Here is a 25,097-nt window from a genome sequence, read left to right as displayed (position 1 = left end):
CTCTCTAATTTCTATCTTGCCTCATTTTTTCATGGCATTACATGTCAATTCTGAAACGAGGAGAAAAGATTATTTTTATATTTTTTGATGTCTCAGAAATTAACTGAATTCTATTTGCAAGATGTGCCAACATCTTTGATGAATTTTTATCCTAAGTATGTTGACCCATTTTATTGAAATCCCAAAGTTCCCCACTGGGATAAATATACTTTATATACACAATTTATGGTGAAAATTAAATATAACTTCCTGGTAATGTTCTAAAGCAAAATATTTTTCATATCTCCAATGAACAAAGATTTTAGCCCAAGGAACTCTACAGTAAATATGAAGATGCTCAAGCTATGTAAATCCCTGTCTGAGAAAACAGCAACAATCCAATTGTCTTTAAAATAATAATAAAGCTCATAGGAAAACATCTCTTCACATTATGTTGCACAGTCATGTGTGACTTGATATTGCTGAAATAGATTCTTTATTTCTGAAACATTCCAAAACAGCGGTATACACAGTAACAAATATTAGGTCATATGCCATAAGAAAGCATTCATTAGTGCAATTGGATTCTGTAAAAGGTCTATCAAAAAGATTTATTTGCATTAAAATGCATTCTTTTTTTTTCCAGAAGCAAATGTTAGTAAAACATTACAGTTTCATCCTTTGTAGCAAAGTATTGAAATCCCACAGTTAGTGTAGAGACCATTGCACGTGGTAAATGCAATGTGCATTTCAGCCTCTGAGATTCTGTGATGTGATCCACAAATAACAAACAGGATGTGATAATAAATTAACATTTAAGGAAACAATAACAAGGCAAAAACCACTGGATTCCCTTGCTGTCTTAGCCAACTCCCCTTAACTCTTCAATTTTGTGCTCATCCTACAACAAAAACAAGATTATAGGTCTCTCAAACTATATGGTGTGTTTTTGTTGATCTCTCCCCAGAGCTAAAAAAATAGTACCTTACCACAAAAATACTTTTTATGGCACAAAAATGTAAATTGTTCCCTAGTGGTTCAAATAGGCATAAAAAGAAACAAGTGCAAAAAAGATAGGATTCCTGTAAACTATAAAAATTAAAGTTCAAAGTATGTTATAAGACCCAGTCATAGGCAATGTATTAAAATACAGAACATATAATGGACAAAAGGATTTAGAATGTGTAAGTACATTGAACAGGTAACCTTAAAAAAAAAAAAGGATATGGCAAAGCAGTATTTAATATTGGTACATCTTAATTCTCTCAAAAAGTAGTTCAGGTACATAGCAGTTCTATAAAAAAAAAAAAAAAAATCTAGTTCTAAATGTCACAATACTGCAACTGTGGGTTTGAGAACATTGCAGTATCCCAGGCAAATATTTAAGTGCAAAATTTAGTCTCCGATAATAGGTCCATTGAAAAACAGCATGGTGAATCCATTAAAACGTAAGGAGGGAAAGACACAAACGCCCATTGTACTGTCACCCAGCCAGCTGGGCAACACAACCCTCATTTTCCACTTCTTCCCCAGTCTTCTAAGAGTACAAAATGCCACATCAATAGCAGCCATCTCTCCAATTTCCATCTCTCAGAGTGCTAAGTGAAGACAGAGGCTTTGGGGGCTGAAGAAAACTGGAAAACAAAAGAAAAAGATGACACATGACTAATAAGTAACACAGGAATCATCATTTTTTTTTTTTTTTACTTTTAATCTTAAAAGTTCAACTGCATTGCATCTTTTATACCAAAGTTTTAATCCTTGGTTGGTTGATTGTCTTTCATTGCTGAAGAGGACCAAAATGACACTATGTTGAGATCAATGGTACAATGTGTCCAATTATAGTTTAATTCTTAATTTAAATTTTTAATTAATTAATTAACTTGATTAAAATACTATAATTTACAATAAGAAATCCCACCGTAGTCTCACTTGGCCTTTCTTTGGGTTTTGATGGCTCAGAGTAAGTGTAAATACCAACAGATTCCTTTCTGGCCAGAAACCCTGAAGGTTTTCACCTCCCTGTTGCATTTTTTTCTTTTTCTTTCTTTTCTATTATTGAGTGAAGCAAAGAGATGCCCTTATACAGCTTTCAGTCATAGATATGTTAATATGGGACTACCTGCCATCTAGGGGAGGGGGTGGAGGGAAGGAGGGGAGAAGTTGGAACAGAAATTTTTGCAATGGTCAGTGTTGAAAAATTATCCATGCATATGTTTTAAAGTATGAAAACCACCACCATTCATCTGGAGATTACTTCCTAACCTTACACTAGTGTCACAAAATTAACATATCTATGACTGAAAGCTGTATAAGGGCATCTCTTTGCTTCAGTCTCTTACTGAATTCCCTTACAATTCAGTCCCCTAATAATAGTGTCACATTGCTTTTAATAAATTTCGCCCTTGACTAGGGGATGAGTTCAAGCCTGCAAATTCTTTTGACACCTTGCAATTCTGGTCTGGGACTTTTAGGGTCCCCCTTCTTAATCTCAACACCTTTCTATTGGGTAATTGTGAGTTCTACTAAGGAACTTGTCTTCATATGCTCTCCCAACTCCATTTCATATTTACTATTTCTGGTATCTATTATATCTTTTCAATTTTTCTGTAACCTATTCCCTTTTGCTAAAGAGAAGAGCTTAATTCTTCATATGAACAAACCCCAATTTTTGGTGCTTACCATCATCTGTATCTACATCACCCACATTACCAAGATACCAGAGTTCCCCTAAAAAAATCTACATTTTAGTATAAGATCATTTTGTGATGCTGTCAAGGCACAAAGAACTTGGAGGGAATGTGTTTGTCTAGGAATATACATAGTTTGACCCAGCCAGCTTCTGCTATGGTTTTTACTGCCCCACTTAAAAGTTGTCAAGCCTATTACAAATGAAAGTAGATTAGACTGACCTATAAACTGTCTAGTTTTGCCCATTCTTAACTTTATAAAGAGGAAATATAAGTATTCATTTCTTATATATTAAGATTCTCAAATACTTGAACAGACAATATAATAGGTTTCCTTCCAGGAGCTTCTGCCAGAGCTTATTTTAAGGTTACATAATGACATATATTTTGAAAATTTCTAGCACATTGCTCTCAAAAATAACTGGAGAAGAACTGCCATTTGAAAAATATGGACATGTGGTCTATGTTTGTTTCTGATGGAAGTCACCCAAATACAATCAAAATATCCAGCCCCAATCTTTGACATAAGCTTCAGCACATCGCCAACTTCCTTTCTAGAATGTTGAACTGAATGTTTCATAGGCATCTTGAATTCACTGTGTCCAAAAAAGAACTCATTATCTTTCCTCTGTTCACTCTCTTACCAATTTTCCTATTGCTGAAAGGAACCACCATCCTCATTCTCCCAACTTCAGTGTCATGCTTAACTCCTTACTCACCACTCACCCCACATAGCCACTATGCTGTCTGTCCTCTTATTATTTCTTCATTTCCTCCATCTCCTGTATGTCTTCTTCTCTTTAATAATACAGCACACCTGAACTACTGTAAATCTTCTTATTGGTTGATCTCTCTGCCTCAATTTCTCCCTGCTTCAATCCTTCCTCCACTTAGCTGCCAAAGTGATTTCCCTAAAGCATAGGTCTGTCCACATTACCTCTCCATTCAAACTGTAGAATCAAACAGAAAATCCTATCTGACATTTAAAATCCTTTACAACTGGACCCCTTCTTACTTTTTCAGTCTTCTATCGCTTTACATATACACAAATGCCAATTTTTCACTGGTCTACCTCATGTTCCTTAACCAGACACTCAGATTTCTAACTCCCTTGCCTTTTCCTTGGCCATCAATACATGTAGTTGGAAGGCCCTTTCTTTCCCACCTTGGATTCTTAGGTTCCCTAGCTCCTTTCATGCCTCAGTTTAAATTGTACCATCTGCAGGAGAATTTTCCAGCCTAAGTCCCTGATCCCAATTCCATTCATAGCTAGTGCTTTCCATCTGAGATAATCTTCCATTTCCATTGAATATAACATATATACATACTTATCTATATGTTGTCTCCTCCATTAGAATGTGACTTTCTTGATACCAAGGATCATGTTTTGGCTTTTCTGTTTATACTCAGCACTTAACAGAATGCCTGATATATAGTAAACATTTAATGCTTGTTGAATGACATTTGATATAGAGATGTACTAAGCTGAAGAATGATATTGTATGTCTGCTGCTATCTTTTTCTGCCACAAAAGTTAAGTATCTTGCTCAAGACCACACAATGTAATGGCTGAGCCAAGATTTAATTCATATGCTTTAACTCTAAATCAATGCTTCTTCCATTGAGCTACACTGCTAATGAACACTAATTCCAGTCATCCCGATCTGTACCTTGCCACTGGACCCAGAAGAAAGTGGATAAAAAAGTGAAGCTGGTGACTTTATATACAGTCCACCCTCACTTAAATCCAACTCACTTGCATGTCATGAAATCACTTCTGAGATGTTATGATCCTCTTTGAGAACAAAGAACAAATGACAATTGCCTCCAATAACACTGTTTTCCCTTCAAATTTCTCAAATTAGATTGTCTTTGTACTTTTTTCTCATATACTTTTCAAATCGTCACATGTGAAACCTGAGTTCCCCAAATTCTCAGGATATTGTTCTGTTAGACCCCACTTCTGACACCAGATCTCCTGGCACCTAAAACTTCAGATTAATAGTCATTATAACTTGCCTTTAGCCAGAAATAAATGTCAAAACATTTTTAGCACTCTGAAGAAATTCAATTTAACATTAAATCAAAGACTGTGTAGCTGGGGAGGGGGGTGAGATGGATAACTAAATCATTAAATGCTCTAATGTTTTCCATAATTTTTGGTCTCTAGTTCTATATTCCTTATTGCATGTAAAAGAATATGGTTTTCTTTAAAATGTTGTAACTTTGCAAGTATTCTTCCTAACTCTGAGGAATGCAAATTAATTGATAACATTTATTTATTGTTTACCATAAAATATAAACATTTTTATATACCCAGAGAACTGGATTTGAAGTCTAAAGCCACAGAGTCTAATACCAGTTCTGTTATATTCTAATAGCAGACCTTGAAACATATCATTTAATTTGTCTATGCTTCATTTTCTTCCTAATGAAAAATAATAATAATAATAATAATAATAATAATAATATTTGTATCACCCATACTTCAAAAGCTTATGAAGTAGAAGGAATTTTTTCTTTTAAAATTCAGCTACTATTATCTCTTATAACTTTGTTTTGAGTTTATAACTATGAGTATACCTGATAAAACACTTCTTCTACTGTATAGATAAACAACTGTACTGGAATTTATAGTCAGAGAATTGCCTAGGGCACTAAGAGGTGAAATGCCCCAAAGTTATACATCCCATGCAACAGAGGTGGCACTTGAATTTATGCTTTTTTCCTGTCTCAGAGATCAGCTCTCAAAAAAGCAGGTCACTTTGACTGGTTACATAATATATGCTATATCTAATGTGTAATTATATATCTGATTTGCTAGAATATATTTTTATTTAATTATATACAATTAATGATAAAAATGAGAATAAAAAAGGATAAATATCTAAATAATATCCAATTACATTTTTACTCTGAACAAATTTTTAGTATATACCTTATGATATTGCACGCTGGCTGATACCTTCAAACAGAAAGTAAATTGCTTGAGTTCAGGATCTGTTTTTCATTTTTATCTTTGTATCTTCAGTCCTTAGCATATAACAGGTGTTTAATCAATATAGGTGGAATTGAATTATAATGCAATTACTTTTGTGAATATATTTTCTCCCTTAATAGATGGTAAGTTTCTTTATAGTATTTAATCATTTCTATACTACATCTATTATTATTCTCCAGTGGAGATTGAACTCCTATGGACATGAATAATCCACCTTTTAAACCTCAGCAATTTCTGTTTCCAGGTTCCTAAAGATCTTGAATAGAGGGGCTACCTCGTATATCAAAGACTATCATCTTGGTCTAGTATGTAGCAGGTATCTGGTAAATTAATATTTGTTGAATTTATGAACAAATGACTTTGTTCTTTATGAAACATTAAATTTCATGCAAAGTTGATTGATAATCTCACCTTAATTTCACACACACATAAAAAGCAACAAACAGTAAAGTTCAAGAACTAGTAAAATATAACATAAGTTTTAAAGAAGAAATTTTTTTAAAAGTCTCACCTTCGCACAGGTTGTGCAATTTTGCTCCGGGGCAAGTTACTCCCATTTATTGACAAAGATGGTCTTGGAAGCCCACTTCTCCCTATCATCCCAGGAGTAGTTGTTTTGTTTGGCGCGGGAATTCCTGTGTTGGAATATGCCTGTAAGCTGTTGGATAAAGGAATATTGCTGCTGCCTTGAACAGTTGGACTCACATAGGCTGTAGCTTTAAGAGGTTGCCTTATGGATACTGGAAAATGACCCACACTGTGAACTCGATGTTGAAGCTGTCCTGGTGATGGAACTAGAAGAAAACAAAAATCTTCATGAGAGGAAATTTTAAAGATGGCTCAAAATGAGGAAATCTTATAAATCATATTACATATCAGTCCCAAATAGTAATAATAAATCTGAACCAAGTGAGCACATCATATGGCAAATGACCCACAAACCCACAAATGGCAGCCCATTAAACTGTTAGAAATTTCACTTTTAAGAAGTTTCTCCTTACATCTCATCTAAATCTACCTTACTACAATTGCTTCTGGATCTACTTTTTGGGGTCAAGTAAAACAATTCTAAGCCTTCTTTTACATGTCATCTATTCAAATACTTGAAACATTTATCATCTAAGTCTTTTCTTCCTCACAGCAAACATCTCTATCTTTCTATGTCGTGACTTTGAGATTCTTCACAATCCTTTAAGAGGTTGCCTTCCTCTAGATACCCTTTTTTAAAAAAAAAAATCTTTGATATCTTTTTTAATATCATCTAAATATTTTCCCTCTCCCCCCTTCCTTTCCTCCTCTCCCCCTCTCTTTCCCTCTCCTCCCATCACATACACCACAAAGAACATTTTAAGGGAAAAAAAAAAGTAGGAAAAAACCAGACAAATCTTTTTTTTTTTTCAAAATTGAAAATACATGCAATCTTCCAAATCTATGAAACCTCTACATCTGCAAAAGTAAAACTTATTTGGGACCAAGATTTTGTAATTTTGAAATAGCCATTTTAAATGTTTTATAGATGCTGCTCTTTTCATTTATATTACTGTGCTGATTATTTTCTTGGCTGTGGTTATTTTGCTTTGCATTCAGTTCCTGTAAGTCTTTCCTTGCCTCTCTATATTTGTCATCTCTTAATATTCCATTACACTGATACATCACTTTAAAAAAAAAAAAAAAAAGCTATTTCACAATCACTATGTATTTACTTTGTTTCTAGTGCTTTGTTGCCACAAAGTGCTGCTGTAAAAATTTTGGCGTGCTTTGCGATTTTTTTTTTTAATCAGTGACTTCCTTGAAGTTTATGCTTAGCAATGGTACCCCTGGATCAAAAACTATAGATATATTAACTACTTTTTTTTTTTTTGATAATTCCAAATCATTTTACAGAATGGCTCTAATTCAAAGTGGACACCAACATATTAGTGTGCCTATTTTTTTATTACTCCCTTCAACAATGATTTACTTTGATCATCTTTTCATATTTGCTAAGTCTGTGTATCTCTTATTAATGATCTGGAGTATTCTTTTAGATGGTGTTAAGTTTGTGGTTCTTTTGAGAATTGTTTGTTCATGGTCTTTAACATTTTTTCTTTGGGGAACTCACTTTTGATCTTATGTATTTCTGTCAAATGTCTGTATATCCCAGATATCAGATCTATCTATCAGATAAATCTAATATAAATTTGAGGTTACTTCTGACCTCTTCTTTTCTTATGCTAGATGCATTACTTTTGAGCAGGAGCTTTTCAATTTCATGCAAGATACTTTATGTCACCTCTAAGCATTTTCTCTGGTTGTTTTCCATGTAGAGAAACCTCCATCTCCAACTCATGGCTTCTTTGGCTTCTTTCAAGTTCCAGCTAAAATCCTAAATTCTATAGGAAATCTTTGCAAATCCTCTTATTTTCTAGAGGGTTTCCTTTTTTTGACTATTTCTAATTTATCCCATACATTACTTCATACAATGTTGTTTGCTTTTTGTTGCCCTTTCTCTCATTATCTCAAAAGTAGGAATAGTAGTAGTAGTACCTTTCTTCATATTCCCAGAATTTAGAATAATGCCCATCACATAGTCAATCAGTATAATAATTTATAATCAAAATTATTTATCTTTTGTATCTGCCTTGCTTGGTTAAGAAAATCTCTACCTGTAATTTTGAAAAGTATATTTTCTGCTTTTCTTTTTTATGACAATCTTTAATATTATGCCATATATCCATTTTGAATTATATAGCCAATCTATGTCCTTCCTAAAATGTGGTACCCACATACGATATCCAAGAGGATATAGTATAGCAATATATCAGTTGGACATCACTTTTTAATATATTAGCTTTTCAAGTTGCCCTATCATAATGTCTCATGTGGAGTTTATAAGACCATTAATAAGTTCCCTAAATCTTTTTCATGTGAACTTATATCCAAATACAATTTTCCTGTCTTGTACTTGTAGAGTTGATTTTTTGACGTAAAAACAGAATTTTTTCCTTTACAATATTATACCATAATAATTTATAAAATGTCTTCTTAATGATGAACTCATTATTATTATATGCTGAATCTATTAACTCATTTGTATAGTGCTTTAAGATTTGTCTTTCTGATAATCTTGTGAAGTAAATAATACAATATCAAACCATTTCATACTTAAGAAAACTGAGAAGACCAACCTTGGTAGCATTTCCATAACTACTCAATTTACATTTAGCTATTCAAAAGATAGTTAAAGCTGAATCACATTTAAATGTAATTTCATAAAAGTACTGGAATATTTAAAATCCTTCCATTTCAGGCAAAATTTCTTGAAGCCCTTCATAATGTAGTTTAGTTGTTTTCTGGATCTCATTTAAAAAGCTCTTGGAGGGTTGAATGGATCATTCTGCAGGCAAATGCACTTTTAGACTTCAGATCAAAAAGCAGGAAGATGAGGCAATTGAAAGTTTAAAAGTTAAGTCACACAACTAAGTGTCTAAAGTAGTATAAACCCAGATCTCCTGATTCCCAGGTTAAGTAGTCTATCTGCTACATTATGTTGCCTCTCATTCTAGACTATAGATCACTTTCTAGATCTGGACTCTCAGCAAAGGTGACCTCTATTATTCCTAGCTTTGTATCAAATGAATGCCTTCATTTGAGTCAATCATGCAAAGGGTAAATAGCATGGGGTCAAACATAGATTCCCAAAGCACTCCACTAGAGATTTTCTTTTAAAGTGACATCAAATGATTAGTGATTATTTGATGCTAAGTTATTTAATTTCTACCATGATAGTAAGGGTGGGGGAAGGATACTTAAAATGGTACTATAAAAAGCAGCTTTATCTTCCACTAGAAACCATGATTATTTTTATCAATCCGAGAAAAAGTTTCCAGTCAAATTTCCTGTAATATTTATTTTGTGAAATTAATTCAAGAAGTTTCTGTTTGAGTGTAAAAGACTTATATAGATCATATTGAGCCCTGAATGTCTCTTTTGCTTTCCCCAGGAGGGAAACCATAGCAGTGGGGTGGGGATGATCAGTCAATAGGAAAGTCAGGCTTTCAGATCACAGCTAAGGACTAGAAGCAGTACCCTTGCATCTCTCTACAAAAGAAACAGAAGCACTCTATTTTTATAAATTTTATCACATATTTTAAAAGATTTTCCATATTTAAAGATTTATACACATATAAATATGTGTATAAATATATTGTTTATATTTTACAAATAAAAAACTGACCTCCAATGGATAATGGACAGCTGAGTACAGTGCTAAGAATCAAATCAATGTCTGACCAAAAAACAAGTAGTTTTTCAACAATACTACAGCTTCCTTTAAAAGAAGAAAACTTCCTCACATTTAGAGCAGTCAAAAGATGGAAAGAGCTGCTTCCTGAGATAGAACAGTTCTCCATTAGCAGAGGTTTTCGAGTAAAAGGTAGGTAACAAAGGCTGCTGGGAATTGTATCATTAAGCCGGGGGTTGGGCTAAATAACCTCTGACTTCCTTTCACCTCGCATTCGATGATAAAGCTTAAATTTTTGAGCATCCTAAAATTTTATATATGATATGAAAGTTACATAGATGATCAATTCCCTTCACTTCCTAATTAGTCTTCAAAACTTATTAGTAATTTATTAGTAATGACACAAATGATCCTTTATGGTCTCTTGACAACCCTCTGATCCTTTTTCTAGTCTTTAGATGACTATGGAATTAGATTAACAAAGGCAATCCAACCCAATAGGCATTAAAAAGCTTACTATATGAAAGGTATTGTACTAAGAGTTGGGATACAGAGAAAATACCCTTGCCCTCAAGAAGCTTACATTCTATTAGGCTAGGAGGAAGTTTTGTAGTCCTAAAACTTCAAGTTATAGCAGAAGAAGAGTTCTTAATTTGCTATCAGAAGACCTGGCCTTTAATCCCAACTCGACTAATTACTGCTTGTGTGATCTTGGTCAAATCACTTCATCTCTAGTTTCCTTCAAGATGCCTGGAGGACCACTTTTTACATGAAACCTTTTCTGATCCTCTCTGGTGCTAGTGTCCTCCCCCTCCCAAAATTCTGTTTCCAGAACTTGTCAGCTCCCAGATGATTGGCAGAGGCTAAATAACAGATTTAACCTTAAATTCATTTTTTAAAAAATGACATATACATATTTATATATGTACTTATCTCCCCTCATTAGAATGTAAGCTCCTTGAGGGCAGGAATTATTTCATTTCTGTCTTTGTATCTCCAGTACTTAGCACATTGGCTGACATGGAAATACTTAAGAAATAGTCAAATGATTCCTTTTCAAAGCAGTACCACTAAATAACTGTTCAAAGTTTCTCCTTAGGGTAGAGCTGAAAACTATGCTTCTCCATAGTTTCTATCTATTTTTCCTAGTTTTGCTCTCTTCTTTGAATATATTCTTCGAGTATACATTTCTCAACTCTAGCATGAGAGCCCCAACTTACAGTAGATAATCTCCCACTCCCTGACCCTCATGAGTCTTTCCCTAAGTTTTAAAATGTCAAAGAACTTAAGGAAAATTGCTGGCTATGAACCAAAGTAAGACACATTTATATCTTCTAGCTTTTTAGAGAAAAAGTCCCATCTACTCTCCCTCTACTTAGCATCATCCCCACTCTACCCCCTTCAACAACAAGAAACTGGTCATTAGGTCCCTTTTTCTCACCACTTCACAAAAAAATGCTGGAGTTTCTCTTCCTGATACAACCACCTTAATTCTGAGGCTCACTGCATAAAACCCAGACTATTTTAAGAGTATCCTCTACAGTCTTCCTGACTCCAATCTATTCTTTCCACAGCTGCCCAATAAGAGGTAAGTTATATAGTCTGCCAGCTAAGAATGAATTTTACATTTTTTAATGCAAGAAACTTGATTTAAGGTGTAGAAAAACATTCTTAACAAAAAGATTACATCACTCTTGTAGTGAAAAAAAAAAAATCTTCCATAACTGTTGACTGCCAACTACTCCAGACAGCTAGGTGTTATAGTGGATAGAACTTAGATCTAGAGTCAGGAAGGAAAATCTGGGTTCAGAAATGACCTCAGACACTTAGTAGATGTATGACCTTAGGCAAGTTCACCAAACCTTTCAATTTCCTTATCTGTAAAATAATAATAATAATAATAATAATAGCACCCACTTTTTAGGATTACTGTGAGAATAATAAGATATTATAAAGTACTTTTGCAAAACTTAAGGAACTTTAAAAATCATGATCATCATAATTCCCTCTGTTATTTTCACTTTCATCTCCATACCTTTCTGACTCATGCCAATCTCTTCACTTAGAATGGACAGCTTATTCTCACTTCTACCTGCTAGCATCTTTCAATTCCTTCAAGGCCCAAGTTGGCGTCTGCCTCCTCCAAAAAAAGCTTTCTCTGATCCCTGCGGATGAAAATGCCTCAAAAATTGCTTATGGTACTTTGAGTCCTTCCTTTTACATTTTTTACACAGTGGTTTATATACATGTCATAACCTCCCAATAAGCAAAACTCTCTGAGATAAGAGCCTAAGTTTTATTTAATGGCTGAATCCTTAGCATCTATCATATAGTAGGTGTTTAACAAATATCTGTGGAATCGATTCAATTCCATCCCCTTCCTCCTTGCAATACTTTTTATGTCACTAATTATTGAGCCTGGAACATATTCATTAGATGGGTACAACAGTATCCTATCCTTTACTGGACAGCTTCCTTTTTTTTTTTTTTTTTTTTTTTTTTAAAACTTCATGGCCTAGAGCAAAGTTTGGTAAGCTATATAACCAGCCAGCTAAGAATGAATTTTACATTTTTTTAATACAAGCAACTTTATTTAAGGTGTAGAAAAACATTCTTAACTCAGAGCAAAGAATTAGGATGCTGGTTCCAGATGACTAAGTCTCTACCTGGCTCCTCTCCTGTGATTCTCATACATCTAAGCTATCTCCCACTGCTTCTCAGTGGATTACTTAGAGCTCCTGATAAATTTTCCATCAAAATTCTGTTTCCAGAACTTGTCAGCTCCCAGATGATTGGCAGATGCTAAATAACAGATTTAACCTTGAGCCAGGAAAGAATGGCTACATTTCTTGTCTTAGTTTTTTTTTTCCCCCCTAACCATCTTGTTCCATTCTGATATCTGTCATCATAATTCATATGTCCCCAAAGCAAGGATTATTTAAACTCCAGTACACAGTCTTAAACAATATTTTAAATGTACAGTATATTATATCAGACAATTCCCTCCAACTTTGCATTGATGACAATCATGCACAGTTTTGTTTTTTGTTTTTAATCACAACACAGCAGAAAATGAAGCAAAGAGGGAAAGTTAATACATTCAATTCCTAAATAGAAAATAGGACAACTGAAAGATCTTCAGGTTCTTTCCTTTCTCAAATATTCTTAGGGATATTGGGGTCCTTTCCTTTCCTACTCCCCTATCACACAACCCCTTTCATACAGATACACACACACACACACACACACACACACACACACACACACACACGGGGTATGGGAGGAAGATCACACAGGAGGGAGGCTGAGATCATCATTATCATCATAATCCAGGGTACAACTAGCTGGCACAGTAGATAAGAGTGTCAGGTCTAAAATAAGAAGATTCCTCTTCCCGAGTTCAAATTTATCCTACAACACTTATAGCTGTGTGATCCTGGACAAGTCATTTAATCTTATTTGCTTTATTTTCCTCATCTAGAAAATGAACTGGAAAAGAAAATGACTAACCAGTCAGATTTGTTTGCCAAAATAATCACAAATGGAGTCATGGAGAGTCAGACATGATTGAAAAATAACTAAACAACAACAAAAGTGAGTTGAAAATCTTCTCTAGGAATTGTTTAATTTTTAAACTCTGTATTCTGAGCATTCAGCACAATAACATATGTATGCATTGGGGGAGTGAAGAAGAATGGAAGAAGAAAATCAATGATTTCCTTAGAACAAAGAACTTTTAGTTTGGAAACTCCTTCCAGCAATACATATTACAAATTCATATTTAAGTTCTACTCTTAATTTTTTTAGGGACCTGGAGTTCTGACTTCAGGTTACACATCAGTTACTTATTAACAAGGTAGGACATTAATCCCTGGTTTCAATGCTGGTACTCCAACTCTAATATACCATGCTGACTGATGTCTTCCACACACACAGTTGATCAAGTATTATTTATTAAGAACCCACTACATGCCAGAAACTGTGTTAACCAATAGGGACATATTCACAAAGATAAGCAAAAGGCTGTTCCTGCTGTGACAGTCTAATGGTGGAGACAATACAGAAACAATGATGTGGAGACATTGAAGATAAGCAATACAAGGAAAGTACTTGCATTAAGGGGGATTGGAAAAGGTTTCCTATAGAAGGTGGGATTTTAGTTGAGACTAAAAAGATGCCAGGAGATAAGGAGGAAAATCATTCTACTCTTGGGAAACAGCCAGTGAAAATGTCCTATCTAGAGATGAAGAGATTTGTTTGAGGAAAAGCAAGAAGTCCAGTGTCATTGGATACCAGAGTAGATGAGAAGTCAGAAATAAAAAGACTAAGGTGGGAAAGATGAAGAGACAGGTTATGAAAGGCTTTTAAATGTCAAACAGAGAATTTTACATTTGATCTTGGAGGTGAAGGAATTACTGGAATTTAGAAAGATTACTTTGACAACTGAGTAGAGGATGGTAGAGTAGAAAGAGTTTGAGACAAAATAATGACATATGGAAAAGGGAAAGGCATAGTGCACATCATATGCCAGAAACTAGAATAAATACAAATATTTAATTTCATCCTCACAATTACCCTAAAAGGCAGGTTCTATCATAACCCCCATTTTATATTTGAAGGATTGAGACAGGTAAATACACACAGGATCACATAGCTAGTAAGTGTCTGAGGCTAGAGTTGAATTCAGGTCCTTCTCACTCCACAGCCGTAGTGCACAGAGCTCTGGTCCAGCCAGACATACTTTAGGCAAGTCCCTAACCCTTCTGGTCTTGGATTTCCCATGTGTAAAATGAGGTTATTGAATTAGATGACTTCTAAGGTCCCTTACAGTTCTCAAATTTCTTTGGGTTGAGTCCAACACCCCAGAATCCAAGTCAATCAATCTGTATACCAAAGGGGTGGATAGATCTTTTTTAGCTACACTCACCAAGAAAACATCAAATCTGGCTTATAGTGAAATCTTTAGTGAGAAAGTAGATAAAGCATGATGAGCTATTACAATATAAAAGCTACTTTATAAGCAGAATATATAATAAAATCTAAAAAGCAGATGATGACTGGACTTCAGTACCTCTATAATACAAAATCATATTCAGCAATAAAATCTTTCTCTTATTGCTTTGTAGTGGTGCAATGATAATTTAAAAAGAAAAAGACAAAGAAGCATTACTTACTACACGATTGTATCCTTGACATTCCATTACCAGCACCATGCAGGCTTGAGTCAAAACTCTGGCTGTTTCTCACAGTGATTGGAGAACTAACATTGCTACTGACAGCTGTTGTACTTGGCATCCGTGCTAGGTTGGGCATACTTCTTCGGAGTTTATCTGAAGGACAAAAACATTTTAGAAGGTTAAAAGCAACAAGTTTTCAAGTCAAAAAAGCCCCCCTCCCAACCTTAAAAACCCCAAACTCCAAAACATTAGTTCTCAAAAGCAAGGAAACAAACACTATCTTCCATATAAATTTAAAATTGGAATTTTATTTATGAGTCATGTAGCATAATAGACAAAGTCATATTCAACCGTACCTGAACATATACAGAGTAATTCTAAAGAACTTTGTTTAAGAATGGGGGTGGGCAGCCACATGGAGTGGGCTGCCTTTGCTAAGGCAGCTGAGAATGAGGGAAAGAAGCAATTTCTCTGCACTCACTAGAAACTACCTCAAAATGAGGTTTTTAAGTAGAAGATATGACTGTGACCAGTATAACTGGAGTATGATCAAATCTGTCAATAAATATGTAATGTATTATATAGTAATGAGATCAAAATAAACATGGTTAGAAAAAAAGGGGATGTGTGAGCAATAGATCTGGATTCAAATAATAATTCTTTTATTTACTATTTGTGCAGCCATGGACAAATTTAATTCATTGGGCCTCAGTTTTCTGATCAGTAACAATAAGGGAATAGTACTAGAAATGATCTAAAATGATCTAAAGTTCCTTCTAGTTCCAACTCTGATACTATGACAAATCGGTTCATCAAATCTCCCAGTATTATGGTGCGTATAGAATACATTTTGAAATGGTCATAGTTATAAGCACAAACACTAAACAAAATACTGTTAGAGATTGGAAAAACAGATAAAACACATTGATTTCTCCATGTAATGTATCCTTTTGACCACCAGATGGTGGCAGAGATATACTAAGAGCCCAAAATGTGTCTGACTTATGAAACAAGCCAGAAATATAGGTTATTTACAAGTAGGTTGTTCTTTATCAAAATTACAAAGTAGCTTTGTTTTTTTTTCTGTTGCATTGATGATATTTTTTATTACTTATCTAATCATCCAGAACTTCTATACTTTTATTACATCATAGACACTTTTTGACAGTCTGGTAATGTGTAAAATAAAATATAAAGGATTACAAAGAAAACCAAAGAGCAATGAAAATAAATTTTTAATTCTTTTCCCATTTGAGGTCCCCTAATTTCTATATTGAGAGTCAGATAAATAATTGCTAAGCTTTAATATAGAGAATACAAAGAAAAATGAGCTCCAAAGTGCTTTTGAGAAATTTGAAAAGATCATTTCAGCTATTAAAGCCCAGAGAAGACTTCACGGAAGAAGCAACAACTAATTTGAGCTTTGAAGCAGGAAACTTCAGGCCATTCCAGTTGTAGTATGAGAAATCTGAACAAAGGCTCATAGTTAGAAAAGGTTACAATAAGAATGGGCAACTGGAGAATACTCCAGTTTGTTTGGAATGCAGAAAATGTGAAAGGGAGTAATATGAGAAAGTTGGAAAGGTGATTAGAGTCACAAAAAAAAAAAAAAAAACAGAAGCCAAAACAAACATTTATTTTGCTTGGTAATTTCCATCTTTTTATTCTGTCAGGATCCAAGACCATCTCTCTCTTTTTTAGACACTACGTTTTCCCAAGCCAAAACTCAGCAAGCAAGCTGTGCCCAGAGATAGGCATTACAACAATCCTTTGTGCTCTGGATAAACTTTGCTGCGGCTAAATTGCAGAACTGATAGTCTTTGAGCTTGAATAAGCACTAAGAAACCCAGACACGAAACCCTGTTATGAATGAACTTTGTTACTAGACAACCTTGCCTTACTGTTGCTGCTGTACTAACTTACCAGTTTCTATAATACGGTTTGATTCTTTACCAGCCACAAATATATAAATTTTACTAGAAGAAGAAGCTGCAACATGTTTCTAATTTCTCTCTTCCAATAGAAAAAAAAAAGCTTTTTTGCTTTTAATCTGAATAAGCTTTTTGGTGTTTTTGGAGTTATTAGTGTTGATAAAACTTTTGTGACTCTGGTCATCTGTTACCAGAGTTGATAGTTTGATGGCACTAATAGGATCAGAAAGTGAATAATTATCTTCTCCATTGCCCCCAATGCAAACCCAAAGTATGGTACCTGCAGGAGTCCTTAGAACTCCACTCAATTTGCCTTGGGAGAGTGATAGAGGGTGATTTTCCTTCCCTGATTCTCAAGATCTTGTCTTTGAGCTCTGCTCCCTTGGAGAAATAAAATTTTGATTGCCATGACTGAAGATAGGTTTTATTGGCCCTTTTTTAGGAGAAGTTTTATTCCTTCAGAGATTTTTGGTTTCTGTCCCTTACTACCTTTCAATATGCATCTTAAGATGGCATTTCTTAAGCTCTTTAGAAATGGCTACTGCTTTCTCTCAAGCCTGTAAATAATATATAGGTGATGATCTATCTCAGAAAATTGCAGCCTAAAGTTTACATCAAAGGGCCACAAACTTACAGGTGTGTAATTAATTGGCAGAAATTGATCCAAGACAATTCCTGTCACCATTGGCCAACTTAAGGTACTTTTGATTGGGATAAAATAAATTACCTCAAGAAATGTTTTGATGAAGGTGGAAAGAAAATTAAATAAATATTAAATTTAATATTTAATAATCAACTAAATTTAAGTCAAAGAATGGGATGTTTTTAATCAATGGCTACTCATCATCAAACAAGAAGCCTTTTATACCTTAGATGTCTTTACGAAAAGCTTAGACAGAATTTTCCTGTTCCTGTCTTATCATTTTGTCTGTTTTTGGGTCTTTGCAAAATGTAAAATGTCTGTGTCATGTTTGTGTTGTTTCTATATTCTGTTACTTTGAAAGATTTAAAATACAGCCAGTTAGAAAAAAACTGCTAAGGGTTATAGTCAAAGAGTTAAAACTCTGGGAAAGATTAATGAACTTTTTCATCTTTGAAACAATTGTCCCAGTAAGCAAGACTAACTCCACTTTAGGCTTTCCCCAGGAGACTGAGTCATAAGAAAAGAGAAGAAACACTTTATTTTTCTCATTTTAGTTTTGGCAGCATTGGAATTACAGAAGTAAAGTCAGATACTCAATGGTTGTAGAATCCTTAAAACATCTTGGTACATTTTGGAGGTTAAGGAAATTAATCATTAAGGAGTTTGAAGTTTAAGATTGCAGGGAAAACTCCTGGGATTTCAGGTAATTCCAGAAACTGACTACTTCTGAAACATCTTAGTAAGTTTTAGGGTCTCATTCTATAGAATTAGATTAAGGAAAAATAAGAATTAAAATCCTATAGAAGTTTAAATAGAATTTGAACTTCCCCTGAAGATTGATAATTTCACTATTTTAGGGCAATGAAAGAAGGCCGAATCTCAGTGAAGCATAAAAGTAATCTCAGAATGAGGGAAAAAAATAGGTATAAGGTTCATACTTTATAGCCACCTCTTCTTAAGCCTTCTTTAACCATGAAAAGAAGAAAAAAATTGTTTAAGCCAAAGGTTTCTTGTAACCTCCCTTCATTAAATTCAGAGACCCTTCTACCTCTTATCCTGTTAACCCCTCTCACTTCTTAGTTCAGATACCCAAATACCAGTGTGAAAAGAAAATTCTGAGAAAATGTAGGGGAACTTGAATTATGTTCCAATTGCAGAAATTTATTAGCTGTATCATCTCAAGCAAGTCATCTTGTTTTGTTTACCTCAGTTTCCTGATTTATAGAAAGAAAAAAAAAATGGTACCTACCTCCTGGAGTTGTTGTAAGGATCAAAATGATATAAGTATTGTAAAGTGCTTAAAACAGTGACTCTCTATATATCTATATACATACACACACATATATACATATATATGCATCCTAAGCACTTAATAAATTAGTATTTAATTGAATATTATTTTCATAAATCTAAGATAAGTTTAAAAATATCAAAAGAAATAAGATTAATGATTTTATATGGGAAAATGTAGAAATGCAATTACTAAATAGATGCCATCTGAAGTTTTTTTTTTTAATTCATACATGATATTGTTTCTGTTATATTTCTAAGTTTCTCTTATTGTGAAAATTGAGAGACTGTTGTAAAAGAAATGAATAAGACAAAATCTTCCTTTTAATCTGGATACTGTTATAATATGAATGGGGCTTTTAAGGATGTGATAATAAAAACCTATTTGAAAACTATTAAATATTTAATGAAGTATATTTTGTTATAAAACTAATAATAATAAGCTTACTAAGATAGTAAATTTTCATTTGAAAAGTCTTAGCTATTATGAAACTGTACATAGTGGTCTAAAGATGTAGCTTCAACAAATTATTGATAAGTCAACTATCAGGTATTTGTCATATGTCTGGAGCCCCAGAATACAGTTAGTTTTAATTTGTAAATAAAGGATAGAATGAAATGTTAACTGTTAGGGAAACAACAGGAAGATACTTGAGCCCTAAGTTGTGATTAGTGAGATTTTGCTATTTAAGATAAAAATTCTTGGGACTATAATTTTTTATTGTTTTGAATTTTGATTACAAGGATTGAATGGTAATGAATTGTCAAAGCCAACACAAAGGAAATGAAATGTGCTGCAGTCTACAGGAACTGCTGAAGGTATATGTCTATGCTTGAAATAAAGTTTTGAGGATGACCTTGGCACAGACCAAGTAGGATACTCCTATTTCCCCATTGTGCTACTTACTTTCTGAAAAGGAAAGTTCCCCACTTTATTAATCTTGAGCCTTGCACTTAATACCAGAACTATATGATTGACTGTCCAATATGACTCATGCTTGGAATCAAAGAGAATGAAGGGAATTTTCTCCCCTATTATAACAAATAACATTGTTATAGCTATGTCCCCCCTTTTCCTTTTATTGCAAATTTGTATAATCAAAAAAGTTTTTAAGTATAATACTAAATCTATTAAAAATAGATCAATACTGGAGCATCTCTGTGTTACTGTAATAGGTTACAAGTATGAAAATCTTACATTTTTACGTGGATTTGTGATCAAACTATAATACACGAATGATATCCTCCTGAGAGGGAAATGATTGGACAAAGTATTAAGACAAAGGTGCTATATAAAAGTCCTTTTAATTAAATGGAATAGTAAGTTTTGAGAAAACAGCAGGATTAGACTGTTGTCTCTAAGGGCTTTTCACATATGTATATGATTGACTTCCAAATTTATCTATCATGAAAACTCAGACCTTGAGTATGTATTGGTAATAAGTTCTGAAAATTGGATTAAGGATTGTACACAGAAATTGTATTGATAATAGTAAAAAAAAAAAAAAAAAAGTATAGAAACAGCAAAAGGTAAGTAAATTCTCTGAAACTTCAAAATTGGAAAACCAAAACAAAATTAATCTAATCATCATTTATGAAAATATGTACTTCAGATTGGTATTAAAATTCTGATCCTTAATTACATAGAGTCCCTTATTACCAGGACTACTTTACTTAGGCTATTTCCTATTACCGTAAGCCCAGTAGATATTTTCTGAGTCCTCTGCCCTCCGACCTTCCTCCACTACAAGTTCTAACTTGTGAAAACCCCTTGTCTAGTTTGAAGTTGAATCTCCCCATCTTAAAAAAAAATTCCCTATAACCAAAGTATTCGGAATGTTGGCTAATCAGCTAATTAGTATTTTGAAAGGCAATTATAAGGTATCAGTATTTTTATTCTTTATTCCCTGCCCCACTTTATTTGCTCACTACCAAAGAATAATATACTATCACAAAAATACATAATTTTAAAAACTGAGGCTAAGCTTTTAAACATTTCTCTCAAAAGAGATAGAATTAAATTGCTTTGATTTTCATCTGGCTTTCAATTTATAGAAATGTTTCTTTCTATTCTTGACATAGGTGCAAGATAAAAATAAAACAAATCCATTCATTGTGTCCTGTCAGCATTCTTTCTAAACTCCAGATAAGAAAATTAGTATCTGACTGATTAACTCCCATTGGTAGCATGGATGTGTAATAAAAAAGACTGTCGGGGCTCAAAATGTTTAAAAAGAAAGAAAAAAGAAATGAAAAAAGTTTGGCTACCATCCAGGTCTGATAGGCTATTTTTTTCCCACTTTCCTATTTACCTAAGGCTTCCACTTTAAATATCATCAAAAATAACCACAAGAGCAACATTAACCACAGATCTTTTACCTCCAAAATTATAAAACACAACCCTAAGTGAGTCAAGTTTGCTAAATACCCACTCCTTCACAAAACTGAAAACAGTTATAAATGATCAATGAACAATAGCAACGTTTTATGTGCCATTAATAGACAAGCACTTGGTAATCATCTACTATGTATCAGGGATTGTGAGTACCATGTCCCGAAGTGCAAAGTCAAAAACGAAACCTTTTCGTTCAAATTGGATAAACACTGCACCTTTCTGCTCTCCCCCCATTAGAATATAAACTTCTTGAGATCAGGAACTTGTTACCTGGATGCATTTGTATACACATTGATTAGCAGTGCCTGGTACATAGTAAGAACTTAGTAAATGTTGCGAGAGATGAACAGACATAGTTATTGTTATATATCACTGTTATTGTTATGTATTATTATTTATATGTGTGTATGAATACATATATATGTGTGTGTTTGCATATTGTGTATATAACTATTTCTGTATATGTATATATCTATATATCTATATGTGTTTGTATATATGGACACACACAAATCACATGCAAAGCAAAGACAATGTGACTTGGGGGAGACTGGGAGAAGCAGAAGGTGGGTCACAGAATTTAAAAAAGAAATCATGAAGAAGACAGCACTTAGACTGAATCATGCAGGAAACAAGGAATTCCAAGGTGTACTAGAGAGGAGGAAGTCCCTTTAAAGGTGCAGGAGAAAACCAGTACTAAGACACTAAATCAGGTGATGGATTCTCATATGTGAGAAACAGCAATAAAACTGGTTTGGCCATACTGGACAGTACAAAGAGGAGAGTAAGATGTGGTAAGTCTGGAAACGTAGATGAGGCTTGGTTGTAAAGATCAAAATGAAAAGAAGTATGTAAATGGCAAATGTAAATATAAGTGTAATGCGTAAACTGTAAAGATTAAATGACTGGAGGATTTATATTTATTCTTCTTTTGTGGAAATGATCATGACATTGACATAAATATAGAATTTTGGAAGAATTGGGGATTGTCAGAATGATAACATGTTCTGATATAGATATCTTAAATTTGAGATGCATTTGAGATGAGGTTTCAAGTGTCTAATAAGGAATTGGTGATGGTGGAATTAGGGTTCAATATTCATATCTGAGAATCATCAATAATGAAACCTATGGAAGTTAGCAAAGTCATCATATGAGAGAGTATATAGAGAAAAAAACAGAGGGAGCAGGAGAGAAGTTTGTTATTACTCACAGCTAGAGTCAAGTCATGAATGAAAATCCAACTAGGGAAAGTGAATAGTTCTTAGAGATGCAGGAAGAGCAAGAGGAATTAAAAAAAAATTCAAGATAAGTCATCCATAACTATCTAAGATGTTTATTATTTCTCCAACTGAATCTCAGTGAATTCAAGTGGCTAAGAAAATTGCCCAAGAAATCGGCTTTCTCTTCCTTTTGAAGAGTTCATTTTAGTTGATTGAATACAAAGCAGGTTGTACAATATATACAAGCCTTAAAAAATGGGATATACCCTATATTTTTGCTCACCTGCATTTTTTATTTCCTTCACAGGCTAATTATACAACATTTCAGAGTCCAATTCTTTTTGTACAGCAAAATAACGGTTTGGACATGTATACTTATTTTGTATTTAATTTATACTTTAACATATTTAACATGTATTGGTCATCCTGCCATCTAGGGGAGGGGATGGAGGGAAGGAGGGGGAAAATTGGAATAAAAGGTTTGGCAACTGTCAATGCTGTAAAATTATCTATGCATATAACTTGTAAATCAAAAGCTATTTAAAATTTTTAAAATGGGATATAGAAAGATTCTGAAAATAAAGTTAGAATAAGAGAAAAATAACGGAAAGATTTAGTGGATGAAAAGGGAGTTATTGAGAATAATTAGTTGGGATTAAATTGGTGAAAAAGCATGAATACATATCAAGAAATAAAGGAAGAAAGTAAACAGAGGGGTATCTACAAGAAAATGAGAATGATTATTCATTTAATATTTGGGATAGAAGGCAATTTAAGCAAAGCAGAGAATGTCTTGTCTATAGAAAAGAGGGAAAGATTACTGTATTTTTGAAGGGCAATCATATGGAAGTGTTAACTGCTTTTTATGCTTGGCCACAGAAAGCAGAATAGGAGCAATGATGAAACTGCAAAGATGCTAAATATAAGTCTGTCAAAGAACTTCTTAACAATCAGAACAACTCTGAAATAGAATTATCTGCAATGAGCTCTGATCCCCTCATGGGAGGTATTTCAGCAAATGCAGAATGACCACTCATTTTACTATGTTTGGGGCAGAGAATTGTAATGTAGGGGTACATAGTTTTGTTTTGTTTTGTTTTTAAGATTGAATTCTCCCTATTTTGCCCAGGATGGAAGTGTGGCAGCCAATCATGGGCTGTGTCTCACCACTCTATAGCACACAACCTTTCACCTGCTCTGTTTCTAACCTGCTTCAGTTTACCTTTAATTAAGCAGCGTGTTGTTCCACCTCACAATTCAAGGACTCACCATAATGGTACCACAAGTTAGTGTGAACACTTGACTTCTTAATGCAGCTCACAACTCCTGGATTGACACAATCCATTAGCCTCAGCCTCCCCAGTAAAAGGAATAGCAGTGTATGAGACTATTATATCCAGTATGAACTTTTTAAAAAAAAATTTAATAACTTGGTTACAATTTAAATGGTCATCTTTGAAATATTTTATTTTATGCATTTAAAAAAAATTATTCTGACAATGGGCAGCAGCATGGTACAATGGACAGAGCCCAGGCCCTGAAGTCAAGAAGGCTCCTCTTCCTGAGTTCAAATACAGCATCTGATACTTACCAGCTGTGTGACTCTGGACAAGTCACTTAACCCTGCTTGCCTTAGTTTCCTCATCTGTAAAATGAGCTGAAGAAGGACCCACTCCAATATTTTTACTGAGGAAATTCCAAAAGGGATCATGAAGAATCAGATAAAACTGAAAATGACTAAACAAAAATTCTAAGAAGGGACCTATACATTCCATCAGAATAATACAAATTCCAGGATAGAAAAAAAGGCCTCCAAGACCCAGTATTTTAGAGGAATTATTTTTTAAATCATAGAATTAGATAGCCACTCAGATCTTTTATAAAACTGAAATTCAGTAATGCTATGAATATAGAGGTAAATGGAACATGATTTCTTCCTTTGTAAGAGAAGGCCATATAATCTAAAGAATAATGTGATGGTTGAAGGGCTCAGGGACAGGATTTTTAGAAAAGAAAGAAATGTTATTGGATTGTAGGATGTTTCATTAAAGAAGCATTTGAGTTGGGCATTACAGGATTTCAGTAACCAGATTTGGGGGAGGAGTTATGGTAAGAATGCTTTTCCAGATGGAAGGAGAGGATGATACCACAAAGGCCAATTGTGGAAAAGAAAAGCATGAGTTTAAAGTAACAGACAGTTGAGTTTCTGTAACTCTAGGACATATAGCTGGTGATCACTGGACACTAATTGAACAACAACAGCAACAAATATGCCAAGTTGTTTGTTAATATCTAAAATATTTCATATTTGCTAGGACCTACAAAGTTCCTAAATTTTTCTAAAAATAAAGGGAGTTGTTTTTAAATCATCTTAGCAAAGCAGCTATTACATGAAGTGACGTGATTTAATTGATGACATGAGAGGAAAAGGTTTAGAATACATTTTCCTTATAAAGTCAAATTCCAACATAATTTCATGTAACTTCTCATAATATTGTCCATGTTATTTTGAAAAGTTAATTTATCTTTTAAAATATGAGCAAATA

At 33.8% G+C, this 25,097-nt stretch overlaps 1 protein-coding gene across 2 annotated transcripts in view; it reads right to left on the bottom strand.

Moving 5' to 3' along the window:
- Positions 1-456: 456 nt before the first annotated feature.
- Positions 457-25,097, bottom strand: part of SLAIN1 (SLAIN motif family member 1) — a 71,717-nt gene continuing 47,076 nt past the window's right edge. For both annotated transcript variants that reach the window (XM_031958532.1, XM_031958533.1), the window contains 3 exons: positions 15,067-15,222; positions 6,182-6,464; positions 457-1,613 (listed from right to left, as the gene is read on the bottom strand). In XM_031958532.1, the coding sequence (XP_031814392.1) occupies positions 1,538-1,613; positions 6,182-6,464; positions 15,067-15,222 (515 nt within the window). In that variant the 3' untranslated portion in view covers positions 457-1,537. The remainder of the gene's footprint in view (positions 1,614-6,181; positions 6,465-15,066; positions 15,223-25,097) is intronic.

Source organism: Sarcophilus harrisii, chromosome 3 (assembly GCF_902635505.1).
Source record: "Sarcophilus harrisii chromosome 3, mSarHar1.11, whole genome shotgun sequence".
Lineage (NCBI taxonomy): Eukaryota > Metazoa > Chordata > Mammalia > Dasyuromorphia > Dasyuridae > Sarcophilus > Sarcophilus harrisii.
The sequence above is the reverse complement of the archived record's forward strand: the minus strand, read 5'-3'. Positions and strand labels throughout refer to the sequence as shown.